The sequence below is a fragment of the Enoplosus armatus genome, chromosome 7 (genome assembly GCF_043641665.1).
Source record: "Enoplosus armatus isolate fEnoArm2 chromosome 7, fEnoArm2.hap1, whole genome shotgun sequence".
In the NCBI taxonomy this organism is placed as follows: Eukaryota; Metazoa; Chordata; class Actinopteri; order Centrarchiformes; family Enoplosidae; genus Enoplosus; species Enoplosus armatus.
This window is the reverse complement of record NC_092186.1, coordinates 14165723-14192350: the sequence shown is the minus strand read 5'-3', so window position 1 is coordinate 14192350 and position 26628 is coordinate 14165723. Positions and strand designations below refer to the sequence as shown.

General features: G+C 41.7%; 1 protein-coding gene across 1 annotated transcript; it reads right to left on the bottom strand.

The window, feature by feature from the left end:
* Positions 1-25171, bottom strand: qsox1 (quiescin Q6 sulfhydryl oxidase 1). The gene is made up of 13 exons (XM_070909409.1): positions 24880-25171; positions 24017-24117; positions 22514-22562; positions 22114-22216; positions 20869-20959; positions 20329-20474; positions 16889-17023; positions 16654-16783; positions 9604-9726; positions 7463-7601; positions 6048-6224; positions 1539-1700; positions 1-937 (listed from the first exon to the last, which is right to left on the bottom strand). The coding sequence occupies exons 1-13, from the start codon at positions 25169-25171 to the stop codon at positions 126-128; spliced, it is 2460 nt and encodes an 819-aa protein (XP_070765510.1). The 3' UTR covers positions 1-125.
* Between the last annotated feature and the right edge of the window lie 1457 nt (positions 25172-26628).

Here is a 26628-nt window from a genome sequence, read left to right as displayed (position 1 = left end):
GTAACAGTTAAGTGGACCACCTAAGATGGCACTAATCTTGACACATCCCCTTAAACTAACCCCAACCTTAGCCTACATGAACGTTAATCATTGCTTGCTCAGGTTAAATGTGGATGCAATTTGGTTCAGGGCAGGGCTACTTTAGCCCGCCGTAGCCTGAGGCGGTTTTTGAAGAAAAGGTACATGGCCAGAAGACACATGGAGGACAGGAAGTAAAGAATGACACACAGGCTGATGTCCACTTTGGAGAATCCGATGCTCAGCACAGACATCCAGCGTCCCCTGTGGCTCAACTCGGCCTCCTCGACAAAGTACTGGCCTGTCAGTTCTCGCTTCTGCAGCCGCTTTCTCTGCTGCCCCACGTCCAGCTCAAAGTCTGCTTCTATAGGCTGCAGGCCCACCATCCCGAGCCCTGCGTCCAGCTCCATGCCGAGCCCAAACATGGGCCCGGGCTCCTGCTCCACCTTCCTCTGCAGGGTGCGTTGTTTGACCCGGCTGGAGGCAGCCACCCGCAGCGCCTTGGCCTTGTAGTGCTCGTTGACAAATGAGTCGAGATCCACGATGTCCTCCTGCTGCTCTCGCATCCTCATCCCCACAATGCTCGGCTTCCCGTGGGCCTGCCGCCGGCCTCGAGCCACCTCCATTTCAGGTTTGACCCAGGGGGTCTGCTCAGGCGTCTTACCTTCCATCTCACCTGCTGCTGCTACTGCTGCTGCTCCTTCCGCACCTTCCTCCTCTTCATCCTGCGGCCCCTCTTCCTCCTCCTCTTCCTCCTCTTCTTCTTGAACAGTGGGTTGCGATGGTAGAGGATGTGTCATGGAGTCCAAGGCCTCCCTGGCTTTTCTCTCTACTCGTTTCTCTGCCTCTATAGCTTGCTGCTGACTCTCATGTTTTTCCTTCTGTTTTGCCAGGATCTGGCTTTCATCTTCCAGGTAGTCTGACAGCGCAAGGAAAAGAAAGACACAGGTACATTATTTCTAAAGTCCTCTAATCTAGACTCAGATACTTTATTAATCATCTGAATCAATGGTGAACCTTTCTTCAGCTCAGAAACTCTTTCTTTGCTGTTCACTCATTACAGCAAAAAAGTAATATTGACATAATGGAAGAAAACTACAGTCCAAAATTAATACGATTTGATATGATTTAGAAAATAAACTCTCTCGCTTACAATCGACATTTTACACATTTGTAATATTTCACAGTAGCATATACATGATTGAAAGATGTACAAGGAAATGTGGGTTTGTTAGGGTGACAGAGTGGGATTAAATAGGCTCTTTGTTACCGTGTTCCCTTCTTTTAGAAACTTTTACAACACATCCTTGAACCCAAGAAACAACTGAAACCTTGTATGTGTATGTGAAGGAAGCCGCTCAATAAAAACATGTTCACAGAGGAAAGACACGGATGGATTTCCTGCTTATTAAATTCTAGACTGTCAACACAGGCGGGTAGCAGGAGCAAATACATGTCTGTAGTTTGGTAAAATCCTCGAATTTATGAGATTTGAGCTCTTCAGAAAAGAAACTGTATACCTGTGAGGATACTGTTGGAGGAGAAGTAGGACAGGAGGAAAGGGAGAACCTGCTCATTGTTCCACCTGTGCTCCCCGTTGCTCTTCACCGTATGGCAGGCTGGACACATTTCTGGTGAAGGCCACTGGATCTTTGGAAAGTTGGGGTCTTCGCTCAAAGCACCTGGAGAGATAAACGCAGATGTAGGATTACTGTAGTATACAACAGAGTCCTGATCAGCACACAGGAATATAGGGGGAAAAGGAAGAATTGTGACCATAAAAGGGTAGCCGAGTGGTTGAAAATCAAAAATAAAATTGTATTGTGAGAGCCACAGAATAAAACCTACTGACATGTATTATTGGCTCATGCCTTTTTTCTATGAACTGTTTTTTGCTTAAAAAGGTATTTCCATTTTGTGACACTTTATACATCTTTTCCACTAGACTGAGGGAAATGTTGCACTTTTACTCCACTATATTTATTTGACATATAAAGTTACTAAGTTACTTTGCAGAATGTTACACATATGATTAACTCAGATAATATGATGCATTGCTATAGATACTGTATATAGTACTCCTAGTACTATCTACAACTGTCTTATAGAGGTTGTTCTGCATATTAAATACTTTATTACATTGGCTTCTAATACTCTTTTTAAGTAAACTTCTGAATGCAGGACTTTTCTCACAGTAACAAACAAATAAGTACCTCACTAACTTATAGAACTTAATATACAAGGCCAGATGATTCATTGCCACATGCAGGAATCCTGCAACATAAAGCGCCCAGTCAGCTGCTTCATGTATTGTTGTTTCTTTTATTCTTCTTGTTGGTGCATTGACTTGAGGATGTAAGTGCTTTGAGGGCTGAATGCAATCTGTGTTGAACCCATTCGATCTTGTCACAGTGCTCGTAAAAACTAAGTGCCTATATGCATATGTGCATGTATGTGTTTAAGTGTGTATATGTAAATCATGTGTCTGTGTTTGTGTGCATGTAATCTAGGGATTGATATTTTTGTTGTTGAGTGTGTGAGTGTGTGTGTGTGTGTGTGTGTGTGTGTGTGTGTGTGTGTGTGTGTGTGTGTATGAGAGTGTATGACAGGGTCTAACAATGATCAATGGGCTTCTGGGATGTCCCAGTGGGAGGGGTGGTGAGATAATAGATGTGGCCAAAGTGGACAGCTTCCCCACACATACACATACACACACACAATCCCTGTTTTCAAGCAGCAGACCTCGGTGCTCTGGAGCACCTGTCTTGTCCCTTCACACCCCTTTGAAAGCAAAGTCCAATCTCCAAATTGAACATGAGAGCAACAGAAACCTCAGAGGGGGAGCTGCCCGTCTAATGAATTAGAAACTTTCTCCTTTAACGTGTTTTCTTTTATGTAGCCGCTGTTGCCCCTCGTCACTCACACACAACACCATGTCCATGCAAACAGACTGGTAGAGGAATGGGCATACACACACAAAATACACAGGCTCATACACAACCGACACTGCACAAATGCCCATAAGGACGGACACACACACACACACACACACACAGGGCAGCACCTGGTAATAAATTGCTTGTTGTCACCAACAGGCCATATGTGTGTGTTTGTGTGTGTGAAAAGGGGAAAAAAAAAGCAAAGCGGCAAGCAGGTCTGCCACTTTACAGCACTGTCAATTTACATCCTCCACCACCTCCGTCCCCTGCTCCCTCCTCCTCCTCCTCCTTCCCTCCGCCGCTCAAGATTAATCTCAGTCATAGTCATATGCATGTGTGTATGTACTCTGCATACAGTACTTTACATAAAGGATACATCAATTTTACAGTGTCCTGGATGGGCTGCAGCCTGTGGGTGTGTGTGGGGGCTTTTATACATTTCAGCAGGTGAGAGCACGCACGCAGGCACACACACACACGCACACGCACACGCACACACACACACACACACACACACACACACACACACACACACACACACTCCCCAGATGCCTCAGATCTCTTTCCCTATTCTAATCAGCTTGCCACGTTTGCGGCCAGGGTGACTTTAGCCATACCAGCCATATTGAGATTGCCACAATGGCCTGTCATGGAGATGTCATCACTGCCGCACATACATATTCATGAGGTATAAATATGTATTGTTCAGCACGTCAAACTAGCTTTCTCAGCACTAATTCTGTAAGTGAGGATCACCTGCACCGCACGGCATACTGAGCCGTCATGGCTGCTGGGCCGTGCGGATGATGTCAGACATTTTATGCTCATTTAAATAATCAAATTCTGTATTTTCATATGACAGATCTAACACTTGGGCTGGGGATCGAACCTCAATACTTTTATTGATACTGACTCAAATGTGTCTAGAGCACACATTTCCATATAATCTAAAACTAACTACTAAGTACCGAAAACTGCATTGAATGTTTAGTTTACTTTTGTTTATTTTGACATTATGAGGAAGAGTACATTATCTCACACATGATTACAAGCTCCCAATAAATTTTCAGTGGTGCAAAATTTCTAGCTAACAGGTCTCATCTAAGAGCAAAAAGGCAACAAAACAACAAACCTATTTTACCATCTCAAGCAGACTCTGCTTGAGATGTCAGAAATGGCAACAACTGATGTGAGGCCTTAACAACCAAATTAGACAAACCAAGATACTGCAATATTATGATAATATTTGAAGAGAATGTCATCCAGCCCTGTACCACTACCAAACAGTGCTGCATGTGAACACACAGTCCTAAAGGCAGCCAAGCTGCTGCAGCAGCAGCTGTTTTGTCTGTAGAAATGTGAATCAGTCTCAGCCTGTTGACAAGCAGCAACAGGACTGAGCTGCCACCGGTCTTAATTCTGCCGCTGCGAGGAGGCCGAGGGCCCTGGGGCCTCTTTGTTGCCAGCTAAATTAATTGTTCGGCCGCTTTACAAATAGCTGCTCTTTCATGCATGGCTGCTCCTGAAAGGAGGGGCGGGGAGGCCTGCTAAAGAGCTCCACTTTAGGCAAAGGGGAGAGGAGGGGTTGAGTGGATGGAGGGATGGAGTGCACTCTCCTCAGGGAGACACCGCCACTCATTTCTACAAACACAGCCAAACCCTCAACTCCTCCCTCTCTCTCCTTCCGATTCACCCGACTTATCCCCTGTGGACCCCGACTCACCCTCCACCATGACTTACTCCCCTGCCACACGCCACAACTTGACCCATGCTTGGAAAGGCTGTGTGCGTGTGTGTGTTAGGGAGGGGGAGGGAAGGAGGGGGAGCGTGTGTGGCTTGTGTCATGGTGTTTGCCACCTGCTGTCACACTATGCCTTGGGAATTGTGTGTGTGTTTGTGCGTGTGTGTGGGCAAAGGGGGCTGGTTCCTGGGGGACCCATCTTGCGAGGATGCTGTGCTATTACTTGTCAAGCGGAGAATATGAGTCCCAGGGGATTGTGAGTGGAAAGAGAGAAAGACTGCCACAGGAATAGAGGAAGAGAGGGAAGACGGATGGAGGAAGGTGGCGGGTTGAATAGTGTTTAAGCGTCTGGGGAGCAGACACACGCAGGGACGGGTGTCCTTCTGGCCCCTGCTGTTCAGGACACAAGCTGTCCCTGAGATAGAAGAGGGGGCAGTCAACACAAACAAAAGATAGTGATTTAACAAAGTGGGCTGTTAATGACAGCCCTGTGCCTAATAAAATCATATGAACACAGGCAAGGGAGGAGGGATGCTGTTTAATACGCTCCACACTGAAGTGCAGAAGTGTAATATGCTGATACAGCTCCGTCAAAAAAGAGAAAACTTTGTAGATTTATATACAGAGCAAGAAAAGACTGAAGTCTAGACTGAGGATCAGAGGAGAAACTAAAAATGTGGGAAAAGTACATTCAGATGCAAAATTAAAGATCTGTGTATTAGTTTATGAGTTTAGATGGATAGCTGGATATTGGATTGGATTGGATTTTGGGGTACAGGCAGTGTGGTGTGGGAGAAGGGTGTGAGAAGGATAGAAGATGGCAGGGGGGTGAGGCAGAAGCAGATGATACTTGGAGGACTAAGACGGGGTGACAGCTGGTGTCTGATCTGAGGATCCATCCTTCCTCCTCCCCTCTTACCCTCTTAGTCGTATTGCAAAGACTAACTGACCACGAGAGGGAATTGGAAATGAAAATCTTTTTGTTTCATCTATTCATTTCTCCCTCGTCGTCGTCGTCATCCTCCTCCTCCTGACCTATACAACGCAGGCGAGGGAGGTGTGGATGAAGGCCAACAGCTCCATATCTCACTACATCTTTGTATCCCCCTATATTTGCTGGATATATAAGCCAGAGCGATCCAATCACATCTGAAGGATTCTCGTAATTATACTCTGGCCACATAGTCTGTTCCCGTTATGGATGCTGAAGATGCTCTAACAGCTGTTTCACTGTAATTTTGAGAAAACAAAAAAAAGTGTACATAGTTGCAATTGAAATAATAGAAAGGAGAATGTTTGCACCAAAGAGATTCTGCAAAATAGCTACAGATGATGGTGCTGACTCCTACCTGCCAGTCTGTTGTTGACGCGATTGTGTCTTGACCAAAGCCACAGGATCGCTGAAGACATCGTGTTCACCTCCACCAGACTCTCCCTCGCCATGTTCTCAAAGTGCTCGGCACACGGCCTGCAGCCAAAGAAGTTTTGGACATAGTTTCTCATCGCATCCAGCACCTCCTGGGGATCTGGAGGGAAATGACATGAGCTCAGTTAATGTTGAGCACCAGTGATGTAACCAGTAAACTTTGTTCTTTGCCCTGATTTTGTTACTTTAAACAGGCTGTTTAGAGGGTAAATCCAAACTCTCTTAGATGACTTCTTCTCAACAAGTAGAAATCAGTTGTTATCTCCTGTGTAAAGCACCTGTCCTTGTAATGCTGCTTGCCTCTACACATTAAAATGTACTGTGAACCTGTTCTGTAGCCTGTAAGCTTGCTAATGGCAGTGTGGGTCCACAGCCTCCTGGATTCCCACGGTTATGTGGGCCAGGAGTCACAGAGAGCTGGGTTAACCCCATATTGAGATGAATAATCTATGCGAATGGGATAACCCAATCTGGAGATTAAACACAGTTAACCCTCTGTGTGAATGGTGGCCAGGCTGTTGTCCCAGGACTTCAGCAGTCTACAAACATATTTTCCTGGAGCCGTTTGCTTTTGTTCTCAGCTTAGCAAGACCTTCAGATGAACCGTACTGACAGTGGGAGTGTGTCTGGGAGTGTGTGTGTATGTGCTGTGGGATGGACTTGTGTTCGGTGTGTGTTCACACCTTTAATAATCCATGCAGTGTGAGGATGTGTATGAATGGAGTTTGATGTTATGGCCAAAACTGTACGGTATGTGTGTGTATGCACCGATTAAGCTGGTGGTCTGTGGGGGGCCAGATGGACGCCCCTTTTGGCCAGTCCATCTGCAGGTCACATGATGGTCCGTAAACCTCGGGATTAACCTCTGTGTGTGTGTGTGTGTGTGCGTGTATGTGAGTTGAAGAGAGATTAATGTCCCTGCCAGGAGTGGAGCCTCCGGTCATCTGCCTGTTTTATTAACCACTCACATTCCACTAATCTAACATAATCCCTTTTCACACAGTTACAATTAGGCTCAATTTTAGCTGTGACAAAATGACAAAACAGAGGAAAAAACCCCTCAAAGAATTCTGGTCAAAACTTCATCATGATATACGTTTTGTGTTTCTGTGTGTGTGTGTTCAGTTATTTCTCTGTGTGATGTTAAATCAGGTCAGTGAAAAAAAAAAAAAACATTCCTGGGCTAATTTGTTTACAAAGCCTCACAAAACCCTCATCCTCAGTCCACCCGTCTTCATGAACTTTCTATTGCCCTTTTCATTCACAGCAGCACAAACTCTGTGTGTCTGTGCGTGTGTGTGTGTGTGTGTGTGTGTGTGGGTGTGTGTGTGTGTGTACCTGTGCCTCCAGCGCTCTTGGCCTGGACGGTGAGAACATGGAAGAGAGTCCACATCCCGCAAGGGTAACGTCTCAGGTAGGGTTGTGAACCCTGACAGCCCACCCACCTCACTCCTTCAGGCAAAGCAGTGTCTGGAGACTGAGAAAGAGGAAGAAAAACAAACAGACAAACACAACATTACGAACACATGGGAAGAAGGAAACAAAGAAAAAAGCTTAAACGATAAACCTGGTGATATTCTATATTTTACATACTGTCAACAAATCCCATGAAAAGACCAAAACCAACAGTGAATTGATCCTCCTAACAAGTATTGTTTGTGTGTTCCTCTGTGTTACAGGTCTCCATTACTGACCAAAAACTATTAAACACACACCTTTGCACTTACATGTTCTTTTATTATTACAAACATGAGAATTTTAGTTTATTTTTAAATTCAATTCCACACCGTCCTGCTATAATTCTGTAGTACAGTTCAGATGAATTTAAGGAGCCTTTCATCGACACCACCTGCTATTTCTACAGTTTATCCATTACTTTTAGCTAGTTAACTATTTGATCTATTCACACAATCTTAAATTGCAGCACATGATGTTCAGATGTTATGGCCGTCTCAATATGTGAATATATATCTTCTTAATCAAATCATAATATCCATTATAAAATAAATTAATAGTTGAGCTATCCACAATCCACACATTTCCAAGTACCCCCTTGCAATTGCAGGAGCACAAGTAGCCCTGGTTGAGAATATAATATTGTGAAAATAGTCCCCAACAAATGCATTATTTAAACCTGTTTGAGTAATGTTTGCTGAAAAACTACAATGCTCAGTTGTTTTAGGAAATTCTGCCTTTTTAAAAATGAAAGTATATATTGACGACCCATTTTTGATACGTCTTGAGCAGGACTAAATGTCACACAGAGAGTAGGGAAGTTGGAAAACATTGAGAGACAAAGTAATGTATTGATGGTATTGGTGTTTTCATGGGATTTGTTGACAATAAGAAAAATACAGAAGTACACCAGCCGTTATCCTTTGAATGAGACTGTATGCCAAAGATTCTCTAAAAAGTAGAGCCTCTCCAGCGTCTCCCAACCTGTTTAACTTAATGAAAGCTGTTCCAAGTAGTTTTCTTGATCAATAAGAAGTCAATCCCAGGTTAATGGCTTAGCCCTCCGCTAATGAACAGAAGCTATCCAGATCTCTAACCACCAGCCACAGTTGAATCCAATAACATATTTTCTCTGACATAAAGTCGTTTCTCTCGCAGCACTGCATTGCCATTGCTGGTGTGATTGACAGGGTTACTCACATGTCAATAGTAAAGATTTGGTGTGTGTGTGTGTGTGTATATATGTGTGTACAGAGTCCATTTCCTCTGAGGCAAAGTCTATTCATACCTTCCCATTGATTCATTGATCAATTGATTTGCCTGCTAAAAGCTAATGATGTAAGTAAGTGACTCTTTCAATTTGCGAGGGGCGGTGTGCTGGAGGCATGCAGGCTTCATTCCAAAGACAACAGCACATAGATCCTCCGCTGTATGTGCTGGCACAGAGACAAGTACATATTGAAATAACGGGATATTTATGAAATATCTTTATATCTACTCATACTGTGAGTTTTTATAGACATTTTCAAGATCACGTTTTGACACTTCTTCGACAGAACAGGTATCACTTTGGTGCCTCTGAGGTGGGTTTGAACTGATTAAGTGGCCAGACTGACAGGTGACCTTGGTATCTCAGTGGAGCGACGAGGCTGCTCCCAGACTGACGTGAGGACGTCTGTCTGGGAGCAGCCTCGTCGCTTTCGTGGTGCCCTGCCCTCTGTTCTCCCTGCAGCTGCTCATCCGTCTAGTCTCCCCTCCGCTCTCTCCCTTCCTTCCTTTCCTTTTAGATGTCTGTCTGCTCAGGCTCACAAAAGTCTGTTCATTTTTTCGATTTGCATTCTTGTACTTACAACGCAGTATGTAATGGACAGACCACTTTTGAATCCAATGAATACCAAAGACGTAAGGTAAAAGTTAACTAAGAATAATTTGAATGTTGGCTTGACCGACAAGTACGAACAAGAACTCCCAAGTTCACTGCGATATTGATGCAAAAGGCCAAACCTTGCATGGTCTTGACTCACCTGTGCTGAGTTATCCAGTATCTCTCTGAGTGCCTCATAGGAAATCTCATCACTCGTCTGGTTCTGTAGCCGAGAGTTTAGAGACTTCAAAAGGTTCATCACCACTGGACGGCCTGGAAAGTACTGCACACATAAAACAACAGAGGACAATGGAAACAGGTCAAGAGACAAAACTGTTGATTGTAGATGTAAGTAGGGCTGCAACTAACCATTACTTTCATTATCGATTACTCTGCCAATTATTCTTTTGATTAAATCATTAGTCATTTTGTCTATAAAATGTCTGAATAGTGCGAAATGCGCTTCACACTTTTCCCAGGAACCAAAGTGATGTTGTCAAACTTTTTGTTTTGTCCAACCAACAGCCCAAAACCCAAAAGTACTCAATTTACTATCATGGAAGACTAGAAAAAACAGCATATATTCACAGTTTAAAAATCTTACGCACTGTGAGTTACTTGTAATCACTTTATTTATTTATGATATTTATGTTGGTAGATTACCATTACATTAAATAATTCACTAATAAATCTTCACTGATAAAATCTAACATTAAAAGTTAGTCTTTCCACCACGTAATAGCTTTAAAATATAGACTGTGCTAATTTATTTATCTCTACCTACAGCATAAAAGCTTCATGACTGTGTTGTTTGCATGTGCTAACATTGATGGTCATGTCCTTTAACATGCACACGTCTTTGCCTGAAATTAACCATTCAAATCAACATCTTCACCTTAGATTAACATTATTTTTGACACAATGTACCAAGAAGAAATGTTGCAAGGTTTAAATGCTGCACAAAATTTGTGGTTTGAGAGTTTTTCCTTCTCAGCACCTTTAAAGAAACCCACTAAATGTGACAGCAGCCGAGCTTAAGCCTCTTCCTTCATTAAGATCCATTTCCTAAGCCAGTAACAACCACTTAGCCACTGTCTGCTCAGTGCTTTCTCCTGCTGTGTATGTATCTCTTTTCAAAACACCATGGTAACAACCACAACTGGGAGGAAACATGATACTGTAACTAGCACAGAAAGGTACGTGAAGAGAAAGAGGAAATCCAGCTGATGGGTGTCTGAGACCAGTGATGACAGAGTGAAGACAGACACACACAAATGTGTCTTCACACACACGATACTGACAATAGAAACAGCTGATGTCTTGAGTGTTCAGACTGTAAAAGAGAGAAGAACGCTTTAATACATTTCAGCTAAATGTGCTTCCTATTCTTACTGTAAGCCCCTCTGTGGAACAGTTTATGATAATGGTCCCGTTTCTCAGAAATAGACACAGCGAAGGGATCAAGCTTTTTCCAAAAACAACATGCAAATAGACCACTTCCATGGTAACTTTCGTTTAGGTCTGCAACTACAGTTATGATTATTTTTATTATCAATTGATAATAATGTTATAATTTCCCAGAGCCCTAGGTGATGCCTTCAAATGTCTTTTTTTCTCAGACAGTCCAAAACCCAAAGATATTCAATTTGCTCCAGTCAGTCAGTTTACATGAGAAAGAAAAGCGTCTTCACATTTGAGAATCTGGATCCAGCAAAGGTTTAGGTTTAAAAAGGATTTTTTTTTTAATTACTAAAACCATTATTCGATTCTCTAGTTCATTAATAGTTCCAATTCATTTCCTGTCAATCCACTAATCGATTAACTGAGTAATTGTAGCAGCTCTACTTCAGTTTTCTCTGTTTTACTAATTTTGCTCAGTGCTGGCTCTTTTTTAACAACACAACAAGGTAAAAGCATCACTCAACTCTTTTGAATCACAGTTATTGTCAAAGTGCATTGGGACTATAGATTTCTACAAAGTTGTGGTGAATCTGAGGGAAACTAATACAAGAAAAAGAGAGAAAGCAGAAGACAGAGAGAGCCAGCGTCATCCAGCATGTTTTTGATTTGCATCTTTTTAAAGTTGGCCTCCATCATTTGTTCAACTAAATACACCTGCACACACTGGCAATCTTGAACACACACACACACACACACACACACACACACACACACACACACACACACACACACACACACACACACACACACACACACACACACACACACACACACACACACACACACTCGCCTTTCAGTCCGTGGCTCCGCCGTCTATTCATAACCCACTAACAGGATCTGTGTGTTACACCCTGACCACTTAACCAGAACGCCATCTGATTCACTTAAACCTGCTTGTCCAAAGCTGAGACCTGCTCCACCTTTTGTCCTTCCCTCTGCACCATGCGGCACCTTTCATCAACTCGGCCTACAGAAAACTGTGTCGCTGTGCAAAACAGCTGAATTTCAACATATTGGTTGGTACTGGGCCATTTAAATTTAAACTATTGAACCATTTATTTTCCCTTGAAAAGTTTGCATAAGCAACACATAAGCAGCTGCCTCACATAAGTAAGAATAACAGTCAATCACAAGTACACTGGTCATTGAAAATAAATAAGAAAAGGGATGTGCACCACTTCACCACCAAACACACAATATTGGTGACAACAACAACATGGCCAATTAAATAATCAGTCATCAGATATGGGGAAAGAAAAACTATTTTGTAAATGACATACATAATGTAGCTCTACACACACACACACACACACACAAACTGAAGGTGGGATGTACAGGGCAGACAAAGGCCTGTGATGTGTGTTGCTCACTGCTGGGAAAGTGATATAATAGGTTTAGGTCTGGATCTGTGGTCTGGATGCCAACCAGTCAGAAAAGCTCATTAAACAGCCATATGAATTTAACCAGAAGAGAAAACGCAGGTGTTTCCCCACTAATGGGCTTAACTCAGCATCACCAGAGCAACACTATTCATGAGCTCTCTGGGTCTGGTCATCAATTAAAACATTCACTCATGTTCAACCTTGTATTTGTACCAACAGTATGTAAGGGCTCAGATATTAGTCAGTGTCATCCTGCTCTGCTTTATCACCATTTGTCTTATTTCACATTGATTTCTCACTTTCTGAACCTCCCTGTTGGAACTCCCTGGCCTTGATCATTGATGGTGCACAATGTCAATCAATATGCCAAATACATTTCATGGATGAGTTGATGAATTAACAAAAAACAGTGACAAGCATTGAGGGAAAGACAGGTCAAGGCACAGCCTACACTGAGCTGATTTTCTTCAGGCAGCAGTGGGACAGTTTGAATTTAATTTAACAGACTTGCAGTAAAAAATGCGACAGCAAAGAAGTTTAAAGACGTTATACCAAAAACAATGTTTCCTGTTTTCAACAATACATAGTGAGTTTAGTAGTTAATTATTTACAACGAGCATCACGGTTACATGAGAACAACAAATGAAATCCTATTGGAAACTAGACACTAAATATCAGCTGACATAGGCATTTAACCGATATATATAAGAAAATCCAGTATTGGTAGTAGCAGGTGATTATTGACCATCAACTGGAATGGATTCATATTTTGTTCAAACTGTAAACATACTACATGCTATCATCTCTACATCTACATAGATATCTCCCTCTACATTTGTTCTCTCTATTTTGAGAAAACACACACACTTCCCCTCCTCTAACACTGTATCCCTCCTGCCCCCATCCCAGTTGGACCATGACAATCCCCTTCACCCCGGCAATATGTCATCCCTGATCCGATTAGTATCAGCAGCACTTGAGAAACCGCAAGCTCCTTGTGGTGAGGGTCCCGAGAGGGAGGCATCTGTTGGCTGCAACAGGGCAGACCACGCCAGAAGACAGGGGTGAAGCCCCTTGGTAATAATCTAACTTAAATCCACCCAGGGAAACATGGGGGGTGGTGGGGACTCTGCAAACACGTGCCAGAGTGTGGAAACCAGGCAAACAGCAATCTCATCTACACGCACACACATTTACTTGTTTCATACTGACACCGAGGGCAAACTACAACTGAAAACAGCCAAATGAGTTAACTATTTTTTTGAGAATTGCTTATTAAAACAGTAATATGATCAATAATTACATGGATGGCTGGTTTTAAGAAAAGCAGAGAGCATCTTTGGTAATATAGGCGCATGTAAACACTATGTCCTGAACCCTGACGTGAGGAGGCCGAAGCCAGTGTCCCTTTAGACCAAAGCCCCCCTCTTAATTCTTTGTTTTATTCCTATGCCCCTCTGTCCCCTCTGGGCTGAAGGGCTTCTTTCAAGAAAAGCAGGATAGAGGTGTAATCCTTAAAAACCTAGCTGTAATGCTCTCATGCTTCCCAAGATCCACTTTTTTAATCCTCATATACATGTAGAGGATTCATAAATCCGGCTTCAGCCTGACAAGACAGTAAATCTAGTAATATTATGACCGGGTGCAAAGAAAAAAAAGGAGAAAAAAAACCCTGTTTACATGTTTGGATCGAGATGCATGAGGAGATGATTGTGGATGGAAAAGAAACAAACAATTCATGGAATTACAAATTCTTGGACAGAACAGAGATTTGCATGAAATTAATACATGGAGGAGATGAAAATGTAATCATTCACACACAGACTTTGTTTCCTCAAGATGTACAGAACAAGAAGTAATTTTCAAGCAAACATGCCAAACATTAGATGGTTCCAGCTTCTCAAATGTGAGTATTCGTTTTTTCACCTGAATATCTCTGAATATCTTTGGGTTTCGTACAGTCAGTCGATAAAAGCAATCTGAAGATGTCCAATTGGACAAAATATGATGGACATTTTTCACAATTTTCTGGCATTTTATAAACAAAACAATTAATCAATTAATCAATTAATCAAGAAAAAAATTGGCAGACTAATCGACGATGCAAATAATACTTATATCACCCATGGAAATACACTTTCAACTAATTATTCCGTTTGGTAAAAATTTAACAGCACATCATGATTGAGGAAATGTGTCACCAGTGTGAAGCGATGGTGAGGACATTGTGAGTCACTAATCTAATCACATGACTCACACGGGGAGTTTAGGTCTACGATTTTTACATATTGCATCGATAATCAGGAAGACAGAACATTTCTTTATCAATCAACATTTGAATACAGACGAAAACGACAATAGAGGAAAATAAGTTGAAGATTCTTCTAACCTCAAAATACATTTAATTTTCTGATATTCAGCTTATGAACGGCATAATATGAAACTTGATATTTAATCATTAAATATGTGTTTGCTTTTCAAAGTGCACCAGTTGGCTCAAAAGTATTTCCTACCACTATACTGTAAGTATCATCCCAAATCTCCTTCAACTCTAGTTCCACAATCTACTTGCTTGTCTTACATTAACTCTTCCTAACAAGCTGACTGACTGAAAGGACAAGTCGCGGTCAGCTGCAACAATGACGGCCTCCTCAGCTACACAAAGCCCTGCGGAGCGTATGGTCCATTCTGGTAGGAGGACAGGCTAAAAATACCACTGGGACCTGGCGCTATTGACTAAACAAACTGGAGCTAATGGGAGGCCACAGTGCTCTGCCCCCCCACACACACCCAGACACACACAAACACACACTGATGGACACTAGCTTGCTACACCGCCTCCCTAGAGAGTGAGATATAATCAGAGAGATTGGTGGCAGACTGGGACAGTGGGACAGCCTGGTGCGTAGCCAATAGGGACAGGGCTAGCAGGTCAGGCCTCATCATCACAACATGTTAGCCTAGCTGGCACACTTCAAAGAGGAAGGAGGAAAAGAGGCAACGAGGGAGCATGTGATCAGCAATGGAAAAAAGCTGGAAGAAAGCAGCCAAAAGCCGGAAAATTATGTATTAGATGTAAATAAAAGCTGATTAATCAAACGAACATGGGACCCTGGAGAAAAATCCAAAAAGAAATGTGTATCTTTTATAGTGAAAGATGGAAAGGAAATGGAAAAGGGAAAGGTTTGTAAGGATGGAAAGAGGCAGTTGGGGGGTTTGGTGAACCACAGAGGACTGGTACATTCACAAATATTTACAAAGATGTCTATGTGAAACCAAATAAACAGAATTCCTTTATCGTCATTGCACAGATACAACGGAATTGAGTAGCAATCCTGATGGAGCATTCACACATATCAAACAGCAATAAAAAAATAGATGAATGTTCAAAATGTTCAAACTAGACTAAGTTAAGGTGCTAAGTATATAAATAAAATACAAAGTAAAAATACTGCATCAGGAGAAAGAGGAGGAGTAGTGGTTGGGGTATCCCTGGGAGGTCTGTGTCTGTGTAAACCCTGTGGGCAGCGAGTGGTTGGCAGCCACGCTTCAATCCCCCTGAGAGCCAACATCAAGAGGGTCAACAACACCCCAGAGAGTCTTTGTGCTCCTGCTCTAGTCAATGGCATCCACTTCAGCTTTCAATAATGTGTGTAAGTGTGTGTGCTAAAAAACAAAGGTGCATTTGACAAAACAATTAATTGTGTAAATTTGCAAAATAATCTAGTGGATTCTAAAGGGATAAAAACACGTTATGAAGAGGGAACCTTAAGTTAAATACTGCAAAACAACAGCTGAAATGTGAACCAACATTCTGCTGTCTTACTCTCCATCTAGTGGCGACCTGCTGTGACTGCACATTTCTGTTGAATGTGGATGGTCATTATACTCCTGGAGTTTCAAATATATAAAACGGGATGTACCCGCTTTTGTGTTCTGACCAATTTCCACTCAAAGACCAAAGACAGATTTTTTTTTACACAAACAGATCAGTTTAAACAGATTTTCACTCTGATGTGTTTGTCCCTACGCATCCAAAAGGTGTTGTCTTTCCTGATCACCAGTCTACAGTAAACACTCCTCTGTCCCTGGTGACATGTGACAGCTAGGAAAATGTTTCCGATAATGGAAAGTGAAGAGTAGATTAATAAAATACAGCATGTTTGCACGGCAAGTGTTTTTTGAAATCATATATTTTACATGGATTTTGTTATCCAGTTTTCACCTGATTTCAATATTTACTGAAAATCAAAATATTTTAAATCAAAAACTGAAAATAATAAGCCTGATCAATGAAAATCATTTGTTTTATACATTTTGTGTGTGTACTGTATGTGTGTATGCAGTGCTCTTGCTGGTAATTTTACCTTTGCCAGGACAGAGATGTACTTTTTGAGAGAAGTCAGAGACTCTCCTTTGATGACAGAATGAGCAGCCACCTCCACACGGAGAGAGTAGTGCAGCGTTGACTCCAGGTCTGCCATGTACACCCTGGACCTGCACACACAATCACACAGACAAACATTGTGTCAGCAAATTATAAGAATGAGCAGAGTGTTGCAGAACTGCAGAACAGTGTTGTGTAGTGTGTGTCGCTTGTACCTGTTGAAGGGTCTCCAGGGCCCCTCTGTGCTGTTGGTGTGGACGTCTGTGGGGCCCGGTGGAGGCTTCCCTGACCGCACCACGCCTGGCAGCCTCTGGAGGGCGTAAGAGTAGAAAGTACGAGCCTCGATGTTGCTAAGGGAGAGAACGACAGGTGAGATAGACCCTGAAGTCACTCAAAATAAACTATTTTCACAAAAGTATGCGGCCCTCTCTGCACATGCGTTTATGTACTGTGTATTTTACATGCTTTGGGGTGGAGTCTTAGCTCCAGTTAAGGGGATCTTATTAGTGTGCTTTCAACTTTATGGTAAGAGTTTGGAGAAGGTCTTTTCCTGTTCCAACATGACAATGACCTCATGCACAAAGAGAAGTCCAAAAGGAAATGTTTTATGAGTTTGATGTGAAAGAATTTGACCTCATCCCCATCCAATACCTTTGGGATCAACTGAAATGGCGACTGCAAGTCAGACTTTATCACCCAACATCTTGTGGCTGACTGGGAGCAAATATCTGCATCTCTCCAAAATCTTGTATAAAGCCCTCATAGAAGAATGGAGGCTGTTATAGCAACAGATTAAAGCCAGTCATTTTGGAATGAGATGTTCAACAATTCACATGCAATGTTTGGCTGTCCACACACTTCTGGCCATATAGTATACATGTAACCCAGTTTGTATAACCAATGTGTCAAGGGCGTGGCTCAAATGCTGCAAGGAACCTCAAACAAAAGCACAGTTTCTTTATTTAAACCTTTTGTTTCAGCAGTCCACCGCCATAAAAAAATGTTTTATGACCTGTATTTTTGTGGCTATATATTTTACACACTTACGGGAACGCGTTTCAAATACTGAGCAGATGGTGCCAGAGTAGCGTGGAACTGAGAGAGAGATCGCTGATCACTAAGCCATGCGATAACCCTGCAACTGGAACCACAGCCATTAATGTGCTCTCTCTCTCTCTCTCTCTCTCTCGCTCTCTCTCACATCCTCCTCTCATTTGCTTTCTCCCCTTGTCCGGGACACAGAGAGGGAGAGCGAGAGAGAGAGAGCATCGTAAAACTGGAACAGGATGGTAATAAGGAGGATGGATACTCTGGGCCCACGCTCACTCACACCAGCCCGGGACTCAATTACACCTGCGTGTCTGGTGGGAGTGTACAGATGTGGAGGGAGAGCCATTCATCCAGCCATCCCTAAGGCCGGCGGGCGGGCAGGCAGGCATCAGGGTGGGCTGGGAGGGAATGCATTCACCTGGGACCAGCACACATTACATGCATGACGGATGTGAGACGCCCCCGCACGCTCTCTCTCTCTCGCTCTCTCTCTCTCTCTCACACTCACACACACACACACACACACACACACACACACACACACACACACGCACACGCACACGCACACGCACACACACTCACTCTGCTCTCCCAGGATCAATCAGACATTCAGTGATGATGGGAGGCCATCTGTCGCCGTGTGCGGCTGGGGCTTGTTTGGCAGGTGAAGCCAGAAAAGCAATGGCATTGTTTTCATGCAAGAAATTAAAAAACCTCCCCTCTGTACAGTGATGGAGATGAGGGGGGTTGGAAGGGGAGAGATGGAGGGTGAATAAATAAATCAGCAATAAATCATTTCCTTTTTGCATTTGTCAACTAAAAAGAGTCCTCTTTGCATGCCAAGTTATTGAAACAGCCAAACAAAGAGGCAGAAACAGCAGATGAATTTGCAGGGTGAGGAATGATCAGCGTCGCTTTATGATGGTGAATAATGGGAGCGATTTTGATGCTCTGATCCCATTAAGAGGCCAGATGTTTAAAAGTATTCTCATGAATAGGGTTCAGATAATGAGCACACGATGAAGGTTTTCAGCAGAAGGCAAAGTTGCTGCGCGTGGAACAATGGGAACCAAAGGGAGATGAACTTGTTGTTTGTGTATTTCAGATCAAACTAATGGAAATTAGTTTGAGATGTTATCGAGATATATATACATAAATAGACCAACCACATCAACCCACTTGATTTTAAAAATGTCTGTTCCTCAATATAAATGAAAATTGTTTCACATCTCTTTGTCTCCATTTCAAATGTTCCTAATAAGGATGGAGATTTGTTCTTAAACCTACATCAGGAGTTGTGCTTTCTTTAGGTTAATAATAATGTAATCTAGTAGTTCCCTCAGCAGGGAAATTTGCATTGTTATAAAAATGCAGTTGTATTTTGACTTTTGATGACTTCAGACAATAAACAATCATGCCAACTGCTGCTTGCAGACCACACTGAATGGAAAACACATGCAGAATGTTCAGTGCATCGTTACATCCTGCAGGAGGTGCTGCTTGTTATCCAGCCATGGTTATCTAGCCATGGTTATCTAGCCATGGTTACTAATACAGTTTCAACCACAATCTGGCCTCTATTTACATAGTAGGTTTGTCATTTTACGGGCTGTCCCAAACTAGCTAGTGTTGAGAAGAAGTGGACAATAAAACCTTCAGACACCGAGTCTGCACCAGCGCTGACTTAATTCCCTGACACCCCTCATTGGTGGCGCTATGCCAAAGAAAAGGGGAAACACTGTATAAATTAAAATTCCCTCTTGCCACTTCAAAACATTATTTTGGACATGCACAAAGCTGAACCCTTTGGAACATTCTCCTTAACCTGCTATTGTTGTGTTTAAAAACACAGAAGTCCTGCACACCCACACAGGTGTTTTCTCGTATTGCAGCTAGTTAGACCTCTGCTCAGGTGGAAGATAGACAGACATCTGCATAGAAATGAATGGAGAGCAGATTTCAGTCTGACTGCGCCATAACAGGTACAACAAAACTAATATGAGGGTCAGATAGGTGTCAATCAAGCACAGTCACTATCCCAAATTAATTTTAATCAATTACTCAATTCAAGTAGAAGACACTTAAACCAAAAGGCTGAACAAGTAAGGCATATCCATGGTGACAGATGTTTAGATTATGGTGGAGAAAGGCGAATGTGTCCCACAGTTTACCTGTTATTTTATACCCTCCCCCTTCATGTAGACTGCACCCCACGCCTCTGTGACTTTACACTCTATACTGACGGGCTAGTGAGTAGAGATCTGTTTGAGAAATAACCTTAATGCAAACTACCCAGTTGTTGTAAAAAAAAAAAACAACTAACCACATCCTTTAGCAGGGAAAGACCTACCAGGGTGTTATAAATATATGTATATGTATAATGAAAATATAGAAACGATTATTATTATTATTATTATTATCACTATAAATCTCTACTGCACACTATGTTGTATGTATTTTTGCACATATTTTCTATCTATGTCTGTTTAATTTACCTAAAAGAGGTAAAGCTGCTAAACATAGTGAGGATGATAATACTGTAATTTTAAATGGCACAGCAGCACTGTGTTATGCAGTGGAAGTTAGAGACTGCACAGATACTCACACTTTGAGTCTGGTGAAATTGCCTCCAGGATAGTAAAGGTAGCAGGATGGAAACTCAGTCACTCCCAGTTTGGTTACCAGACCTTCCTCAGTGCTCAGGACTCTCCGCACTGCAACATTCTCAAACTGTAACAGGTCCAGGGTCACCTGAAGACAACAATACAAACACACACACACACACACACACACACACACACACACACACACACACACACACACACACACACACACACACACACACACACACAGTTCAAAATAGTTAGATTTCAACATATTAACTTATATGTATAAGTTACTTATAGTATATGTCATGTATGTCTGCGATGTCCAATCATTTCCAATCAAGGACCACGTGGATAAACAAACATTACACATTCACCCTTTCTGGTTCAAGTTGTAAAGTCAGCCATAGTAGAGTTATGTTATGTGGTGGTACATAGTTGGAGAGAAACTACATTCTCGTCTGCTGCCCAAAAAGTAAATATTATTCTAGGGAAGAGTGAAACACACAGCTCAGGTTGATCGAAACTTGAGCTGTTACCTCTCGGCCGATGTAGGATCTAGCATCCTCGAAGATCAGAGCCAGGTGTTGAACGTTGTTGGTCTCGAAGAAGCTGTCAATCTCTGCTTGGCTGGACAGAGAGGAGCAGATGAAACACATAAGCCTGGAATCCCACATACGAGTTACGCTAGGCCTCGAAGAAACTCCAAACATCACCAGTAAAACTTACAGGGATCGGCTATTGATCTAGCAGGGATCAAAAGGAAGAATTAAACAAGTGCAGAATTTTATGGACATATTTTATCTGAAAAGAAAAAAGGGACCACCTAAAATTAAACAGAGGAGGCTTCATTTTATTTGGATAGGCCTTTACTGGTTTTTGAGTTGCTTTGAATCTCCTTTTATCTAAAACCCACAATCATGAACATTAAAACTGCAACTTTTGATTGAAAAAAGAACAGTTGCAATTGGGAATTTCTGTTTTGAAGCAAGAAAGTATGATGGTTCAAACCCACATTTTTTTTTTTCAAATCCAATTTTCTTTATAAAAGAAGAAAATGGAGAAGAAGAAGAAAAGCTCATGATTCTGAAAGGAGCAATGGTAGGTTCCCTTTAAAGCTAAAAAAGATAAATAAACTTGACTTCCTGCTTCCTTTTCCTGCACCGCTGTGGTAATAAACTGTATGTCTGCAGTGCCTGTATCTGAATACATGCATGGTACTGTGTGGGCAGAGCAGGGAGGCTGAGCAGTGACAACCTAATGAAGACTATTCTTAGTGGAAACATGTTTCTTACCACAAGCTTACAGACTGAGCAATCATTCAAATCATAGTCAAATGATTCTGAGATCAGATGAAATGATGCAATATGATGGAAATATGGGTTTCTACGGCACAAGACTGCAACAAAGGATAGAAAAAACACTGTAGAAAACATGGAACTATGATTCACAAAACTGTGGGATTATATGTACATAAGAAAACAGCAAGTCATCACAAAGTGTGAGATAAATAGATGTGGGAAAGACTCATTTACATTTAGTCCTTACTGTTTATGTAACTACACAGTGCAAAAACATGACAACACATTGTTTAATATATTTATACATATTTTGTCCATGTAAATAAATAATAATAAAAGTACATGACATCCGTAGATAAACAGAGTGATTGACAGTTAACCATTAAAGTTGGCATTTGTCACTTCATAAAAATCACTCAAAAGAATTTAACAGCCAAATTCGTAAATGAGCATGAGTGCTTGTGTGTGTGTGTGTGTGTTCACCTGGTGGGCTCCAGTGGGGGGCAGGCGGGGGGCCAGGGCTCTTCATGGGTTTCCAGTTTGTCTATGATCCTGTGACGGAGTCCCCGAACATCACGGGGGAAAGCTGGAGGTCAAAGGGCATCAAGAGAACATTATACACTGCTATTAGTTCTCACGCAGGATTATCATCCACTAAAACACACTAATGAGCACATATACAAACAACTCCCAAGGTAACTGCAATACTACATACATGTCTAAATGGTGGACAATGTGACCAAAGCCCAAAATAAAATATCAGAGAAAAGGCTGATTATAAAGTTTGATGATGACACATATTCTTTCTCTGACATGACGCTTGTTGAAACTGCACGTTCTCCATGAAAGGCAATTTATTTTTACTGTCTGTGTGTAGCAGTACCTTTAAATGCCTGTCCTTTAGACTCAGCCTTGGAGTAAGCATGGAAGAACTATAAAGCAAAAGAGAGAGAAGGTTTGGGTTACGAAGGAAGTAGAGAGAAAGAGAGAAGTGAGATCAGATGAGACGGCCCTCGCACAACCATGAGAGAAGCAAAGCCATGTTGTGTAAAGTTTGGTGGGGGTGGTGGTGGTAGTGGAGGTGGGTGGGGAGACGACGACAGCTTTCCCCTCTGCCCGCCTTGACCCCTAAATCCTTCCTGGTTAAAATGAGTCGCAGATGTTAAAGCTGCATTGTGTGTTCAAACAGAAGGAGCTCTTTGTTTCATTGGCTTTCGCTGGATGACAGAGAGGAGAGACGGGACTGAGAGCAGTCTTGAACACACACTACTGCTGACTAATCAGATATGCTACAAATACAAATGCAGATGTTTGAAGCTGGAGCGTTTCTGCAGTGTGGCTGCTGAACAGGCAAAAGTTGACTCCACAGGAAACAGACTGTTGCATCTACAGTATCTATCGGTCACCTTCTCATCCAGAGCTTCAAAAATTATTTATAAACCCCTTTAAAAAAAAAAGGAGAGTTGCTCTTAAACACGGATAAGACAAAATTACACTGAATTTTAATATTACTACTGATACAAAGAGAAGTCCTTTGTTGACTGAATAATAACGATGTGTGTTTATTTATAATGGCTTCAAAAATATAAGAAATATCCAAATCAATTTAAACAACGATCAATAGTTAACAACTCAAACACCAATAGATTGGACAGATAGAGCCTGGCCACTCAGGGATGAAAAGTTAAACTCTTGAATGGATTCTGGTTTATCAAATACACTTATCTAAATACCTGCAAATAAGTCTTTTGTTTTACAAATTCTACACAACATGCTAATCAAAATCAAACATACATTGTTGAAAAAGGGAGCTCCCAGACATGTTCAAGCTAAACTGTGAACATTCCTGATTTTATGGTCAGTTCAGAAAATGTAGCATGGAACCGAAGGGACTAGAAATAGGATGCATCTTAATGTAATCTGGTGTGTTTTGTCCGAACAGTAGTCCAAAGCCAAAAGGTATTCAGTTTAGTATCAAAGAAGACTATGAATAGATTATTCAAATTGTTGCTGGTTGATTTTCTGTCCATCAACTAATCAGTTAATTATCTAATTATTTTAGCTTTACAAGTACCTCCATACACCAAAAACACACTTAATTCAGCTGTGTCTTTCACAGACTCCATGGACTATTAATAGAGAATTATTTGAATAATTCACAGTATGATAAAATTGCCTTAAGACTTGCTCCAATACTTTCTTGCTTTTAAAGTCTAAAGTCTGCAACAGTGGACACAGTGGGGCAAACAAGTCTCCTAATCACATTTGTCCCTGGTCATGAGCTTTACTGAACAAATAAGTGAATTCTCATACAGCAACCGTCATGTAGGAAGGAAGAACACAGTATGTGGGCCTGTGTGTAAAAAATGTATATACTGCATAATACCTTTATCGTGGGATACCCTGTGATGCTGAAGCCAGCGCAGACCTTCCTGTTCTCCTCTGCAGCACAGTCTATAGCTACCAGGTCCACAGCTGGCTTCCACTCTGAAGAACAGACATCAAACAGAGAGAGAGAGCCACAGTAAATATTTAGTGTACTGTCGGCTGACACTGGACGGGATCCTGTATTGGCCTTGTGCCATGTGTGCCAATATGCACTTCTGTATCTCAATAAAGGAGAAGCGTGTGCACCAACATTGTCCAGAAAGCATAGACATCCTTACTTCCCACGCAAAATAACTGAACTGTCATTTTACATGTCATCTACAGGTTTGCCATGATATTATCTGCATGTAATCCTAATTTCTCTTGAATTTCCCTCAAATATCAGATGGATGACCATCCCAACTCCACAACAAGGCACTTGATAGCATGTCAAGAGATGAGTTGCAAACACAGGACTGAAACACTGTGTCAGGCCTCCTGCCACCATCAGAAACTTTGACTATCATTCTAATTATACTTATTCTCATGGCTGTGTGATATTTATTTTGGCTCATGGAGAGGATGTGATGGAGAGCCACACATTCATTAGATCACATGCTCTAATTAACAGACAGAAACAACAGCTTGGTGCTCTCATTGTTTCCATGCAGATGATAAAAATATACAGGGAGATGTAACCATGGCAATATTAAAGCTAGAGACTATTAATCCTGTGAGACTTTCTGCTGGTTTATCATGTCAATAAAACAAGCTCAGTGGTGCAAAACTGAAAATAGTTTACAAACAATGCAGAGTTAAACAGGACTAAAACTCAAAATTGTATTGCTGCAGCTACGTGACTTACAGCAGGTCCGTACCAACCTTTAATGTCTCTAGCCAGACTTTTGTAAACCGGAGAAAAGGCGATACAGTACCCGCACCATGAAGCATAAAACTCCACAACCATAGCAGCTGTGGAGTTGATCAAAACCGACTCCGCATTTTCCGGAGTTAACAGGATGACCTGGTCAGAAGCGGAGTACAGTCCAGCCTCCGCGGCAGCAGGAAAAATGAGACAAAAACACAACCAAACTGCGGACGTTGCTATCTTTCTGGGATATATTTGTATTTCTCCGGTAAACCGAGACGTGGCACGGCCGCAGCGCCGCGCCATCTTCCCCGTCCGAGCTGCTGCCGCTAACCGTCGGTGAGCACGCAGCGAGTTTCCACCTCGGAGCCACAAAACTTCTCACAACTTTTTCTCCCTCTCTTTTCCCGGCCAGCAGGCTTCATGGGTCCTCCCCCCGTCCAGCTCCTAGCCCCTTACAAAACACCTCTCATAACAAAGTAACACACCCTCTCCACAGGCGGTCATTTCTCTGATATGAACATGAAATGGTTGATATCAGGCGATTTAAAATGACGCGCGAGGACGACAAGTACAGATAGATTTTTGCCCCTACGCGGCTTTCATACAGGAAATATCCGTTAATGACTATTAATATTATCTAGACTTAACTTATTTATCATAAAACTATTAGTTGAGCGTAAAAGTTCATTATTGGCCTTCACTATGAGTTTAACTAATAAATAAACACATAAAAAAAACCTTAGCCAAATTCAAGGTTCACTTACTGTCCTTTTCTGTGGTTAACCCTAAGCATGTCACGGTCTTCTTCAGCGAATGGAGTTATCTCCATGACAACCGAGCGAACTCTATCCGCTGAGTAAATAAGAAAGATGAGGTTGATATCTCAGGAAAAAGCTGGTAAGTGGAGCTTGAGTTAAAATTTTGTGTGTTAGTCAAAATAAAAGCTTTTAGTTTTTGATGTAAACAACCATTAACCAGCATTAGAAAACGTTAATACCCCTAGTCTGTCTTTGTATTAAAAGACCTGTCCGCCAGGGCCTTACCCAGGATTTTAGAAATATTAAAATAAAAAAATACTAAAAGTTAGAGGTGATGAGTACAAATTTCCCCAGCACAACCCCACCCACTTAATAACTTTTTGACTAGCCACCAAAGTAAGTAAAATTTGCAGTGTATTAAAAAATAAAATCACAAATGTATTTATTTAACTGCTAAATATGTAAATGTTATCTCCGCACATTATATTCTATTGGTTTTTGGTCCCAAAAGTCACATTTCAAAATTTCCAGACTAATAAATATCAGCCTTAAAAATCCAAACTTGTGAAATACAGTATGTGTGTAATCATAGAAAGTAAAACCTCAATGGTTGCTAGACCTGCAGTTGATCAGTTAAGGAGTAATATCCCTTCAATCCTCCTGCATTTTGAAATTATCATCCTAGATTTGCAGTTCTGACTAAACCAGCGGACAAATCTCAACATCTGCATTCGGTCACACACCTAAACATTGAGAGGAGATTCCTTGTTGCTGTCAGTGCTGCAACAACACTGTCAGGTAACCAGAACACATTTCAAGGCAGCATTCCTTTAGAAACAACGAAAGCTTTATTTACAATTCCAAAGTTCATTTAGTTAACAAATATATACTATGCACATATTTGCAAAGTAAACAGTGTTTATTTTACAACAATCGTTCAGGTTACAGTAACAGTGGGTCAGATTGGATAGACAGTATATTTACACCCATAAAAGAATTGTA

Bases quoted from the DNA above. Each gene is read 5' to 3' on its own strand.
- qsox1 (XM_070909409.1), bottom strand. From the start codon at position 25,171: ATGGCGCGGCGCTGCGGCCGTGCCACGTCTCGGTTTACCGGAGAAATA. The intron at 22,217-22,513 runs GTACTGCTACAC...TTTGACCTCCAG, and splicing joins TAAAGGACAGGCATTTAAAG to CTTTCCCCCGTGATGTTCGG. The intron at 938-1,538 runs GTATACAGTTTC...TTGCGCTGTCAG, and splicing joins CTCCAACAGTATCCTCACAG to ACTACCTGGAAGATGAAAGC.